The sequence below is a fragment of the Oryzias melastigma genome, unplaced genomic scaffold, assembly GCF_002922805.2.
Source record: "Oryzias melastigma strain HK-1 unplaced genomic scaffold, ASM292280v2 sc00763, whole genome shotgun sequence".
Classification (NCBI taxonomy): domain Eukaryota; kingdom Metazoa; phylum Chordata; class Actinopteri; order Beloniformes; family Adrianichthyidae; genus Oryzias; species Oryzias melastigma.
In genome coordinates, this window is record NW_023417350.1 from 10,646 (window position 1) to 14,214 (window position 3,569).

Here is a 3,569-nt window from a genome sequence, read left to right on the forward strand (position 1 = left end):
CCCTGCTGACAGTATATCCTACAGCTGACTGTATATCCCTCTTGACAGTATATCCCTCCTGACAGTATATCCCTGCTGACTGTATATCCCTCCTGACAGTATATCCCTCCTGACAGTATATCCTACAGCTGACAGTATATCCCTCCTGACAGTATATCCCTGCTGACAGTATATCCCTCTTGACAGTATATCCCTCCTGACAGTATATCCCTCCTGACAGTATATCCCTCCAGACAGTATATTCGTCCTGACAGTATATCCCTGCTGACAGTATATCCTACAGCTGACAGTATATCCCTCTTGACAGTATATACCTCCTGACAGTATATCCCTGCTGACAGTATATCCGTCCTGAAGGTATATCCCTCCTGACAGTATATCCCTGCTGACAGTATATCCCTCTTGACAGTATATCCCTCCTGACAGTATATCCCTCCTGACAGTATATCCCTCCTGACAGTATATCCCTCCAGACAGTATATTCGTCCTGACAGTATATCCCTGCTGACAGTATATCCGTCCTGACAGTATATCCTACAGCTGACAGTATATCCCTGCTGACAGTATATCCGTCCTGACAGTATATCCTACAGCTGACCTCGTTGTCTCTGTCCTCATCAGTTCTGGGGGCGAGGGGGGGGGTCCACGCTCCTCCTCTGTACCTACCAGCCGTGGCAGCAGGCTGCGTCCGAGCTCGTGGTGGCGGCGTGCAGAGGGGGGAGGAGCCCCGTAGAGGGGGTGTGGCAGTGGGGCTGTGCTGCTGCCTTAAGAAGGGGCTGTCCAGGCGGCCTGATGGGCCGCCGCCGCACAACAACAACGACAACAACAACACAAAGACATGGAGACGTAGCAACAGAGACAGGGAGGTGAGGGGTGGACCCCCCAGGAGCAGAGAGGAGGACCAACAACAGGAGGTGACCAGAGGAGGTGATGGTTTAGTGGAGAAGATGAAGAAAGAGGAGAGGAAGACAGAAGAAAAAAGAGGTTAGCAAGAAGAACGTCTGCATCAGATTATCACATCCAGAACCTCTAGTCTGGATCAGAACCAGAGACTCGTCTGGAGTCAGCAGCAGCTGTTTAAGGCCCCCCCCACCTGGTCTGGTTTCATGTACACCCCCCAGGAGAAAAGCAGACACTGCAGACGACTGAACGATCATCTCACAGCTACAGAAGCTCAGGATGAAGAAATGAAGATCGTTAAGGTGAGCTTCAAAGCTGGAGATCCAGGAGGACCTTCAGAGGAAACCAGACCAGGACCAGACCAGAACCAGACCGGAACTAGACCAGAACCAGACCTAGACCAAAGCTGTCCATCTGGACTCAAACCTCTCCCCACAGGTCTGAACAGAGCTTCAGCCTCCTCTGTTTCTGCTCTGAGCTGCAGAGGTTTACAGGCTGCTGGAGCCTATCCCAACAGCAGAGTACAGACCTGACAGGTCCGACAGTTCACCACAGAAACAGTTTAGAATCACCAATCAACCTACGAATGTGTTTGGACTTCAGAGCAGGAGAACATAGAGGACTCAGGCCGGATTTGAACCAGAACCTCCAGCTGTGAGGCAGATGTGCTGACCTCTACACCACCGTACGTCCATCATCCTCTACAGAAAAGTCGATCATGCTTCAGGCGTCCTGAGGGATTTCTCAGACAGTACCAGGTCTGGGACTCTGCTCACCGGGCCTGTGGATGGAGACGGGGGAGGTGTCCACGCTGATGGTCATGGCTCGCTCCTTCAGCTTGAAGAACTCCCGCGGGTTCCCGGAGCGCTGGGCGATGATGGCCTTCGCCTCCTGGAACACAAACCGTCTGAGGTCAGGAACCAGTCCTACTTTGGATCTGGACAGTACGTCTGTTCCTGAATCCAGTCCTCGAAGGCCGGCGTACTGCACGTGTTCCAGCCAACCTGCCACTGAAGCTCCTGATTGGCTAAACACCTGATCCAGGTAATCAGCAGCAGGATGTCTGGAGTCTGAGCCTAAACAAAGACACAACTCGAGTCTATAGTGAGAAGATGAAGCCTGCTTCATCATCAACGAATGGAGGATGATGGTGGATGACGAGACGTGAACCGGGATCAGGATCAGGATCAGGAAGATCAGCGTGGATTCACCGGAGTTTGATTCCTTAGAAAAGTGTTTCTCCTCTTTTATGTGTTGAGTTAGAGACTCTGGATCTGGATTAAAAAACTTTGTTGGTGTGAAAGTGAAAGACGTAAAAACGTTTCACTTTTTAGTCACAGATTTAATGAAGACATCTCAAGATGAGCAGTTATCAGGTTTGATCCCAGATTATCAGATCAAATCTGATCCCATGAGAGTTCATTTCTGCGCCTAAACCGGAGCGGCGGATCGGGTCTCAGACTCCAGAACCCTCAGAACCTTCAGGACGGTTTCTGGCTTCTCGGCTGGTTCTCAGACTGACCTCCACCTCCGACTCCTTCCGGTCCAGGTTCAGGTCTTCGATGCTCGGCTCTGCTGCCTGGAGACACAAACACAAGAGGAGATGCAGAGCAGGAGGTGCAGCTCCTCCTCAGGAGGAGGTCAGGCACCTCCTGCTGTCTGGAGGTTCAGACGGAGCGAGTCGTCGTCTCCGGATCATTATGACAGCACGCTCATTTTAAACAACTGGACAGTCCAACTCAGTCCAGTTCTCCTGTTCAGTCAATGGTTCTCCCTCTGCAGGAATGTGGATCTCCTCCCTGGATGAAGGAGATCTTCATCCTCGTCATCATTTACAAAAATGTTTGTTTGTGTGTCGTTGTTGTTCATTAAACCGTGTTTGTTTTGCTACTTGACATAAACACAAACAAACAAACATCCTCTGGTTTGTTTTACAGCAGGAGGACTCACTATGGTGGTCTGGCTCCTCAGTCGCTCCCGCGCCTCCTCCTCCTCCTGCATCTTCTTCCTGCAGAGACGTCATTCCAGGTTGAAGGAAAACTGAAGGAGAACCTGGAAGCACCTCCTCCTGAAGAGGAGCTCCAGCTCCAGCCGGTGTCCTCACCTGTGCTCCTCGATCTGCTGCTCCCTCTCGCGGTACCTCTTCTCCCGGTTCTCCTGCTCCTGCCTCTCCAGCTCCATCCGCTCCTCCTCAAAACGCCGCCGTTCCTCCGCAGCCTTCTTCTTCTCCTCCTCCTTCCTCATCTCTTCCTCACGCTAAAACGAGAAAATCCAGAATGTAATGATGATTCTGTTGGTGAGGGAACAAGAGGAGGAGAAACGAGAGGAGGAACCAGAAGGTCACACGAGAGGAGATGATGGGAGGAGAAGGGAGGAGAAACGAGAGGAGGAACCAGAAGGTCACACGAGAGGAGATGAAAGGAGGAGAAAGGAGGAGAAACGAGAGGAGGAACCAGAAGGTCACACGAGAGGAGATGAAAGGAGGAGAAACGAGAGGAGGAACTCAAACATGAACTCCAGGAACAAATGAAGCAGATCAAACAATGACGACAAAAAAGAGAATAAATATTTCAAAGCATCAGAAATGGACCTCCTCCTTCTCCTCCTCCTCTTCCCCCCCTCCTCCTCCTCCCCCTCCTTCTACTCTTCCTCCTCCTCCTCCTTCTCCT

At 51.4% G+C, this 3,569-nt stretch overlaps 1 protein-coding gene and 1 long non-coding RNA gene across 2 annotated transcripts in view; one reads left to right on the forward strand and one right to left on the reverse strand.

Annotated features, from left to right (window-relative positions):
* Window positions 1–6: 6 nt before the first annotated feature.
* Window positions 7–3,569, reverse strand: part of LOC112140762 (drebrin) — a gene marked incomplete at its 5' end in the record, with an annotated part of 4,896 nt that continues 1,333 nt past the window's right edge. The window contains 5 exon segments of the mRNA XM_036211170.1: window positions 7–789; window positions 1,677–1,791; window positions 2,423–2,479; window positions 2,851–2,908; window positions 3,005–3,156. Coding sequence (XP_036067063.1) covers window positions 278–789; window positions 1,677–1,791; window positions 2,423–2,479; window positions 2,851–2,908; window positions 3,005–3,156 — 894 coding nt within the window.
* On the forward strand, window positions 2,462–2,817 carry LOC118598466. The gene is made up of 2 exons (XR_004947537.1): window positions 2,462–2,517; window positions 2,566–2,817. It is a non-coding gene; the product is annotated as an uncharacterized LOC118598466 (long non-coding RNA).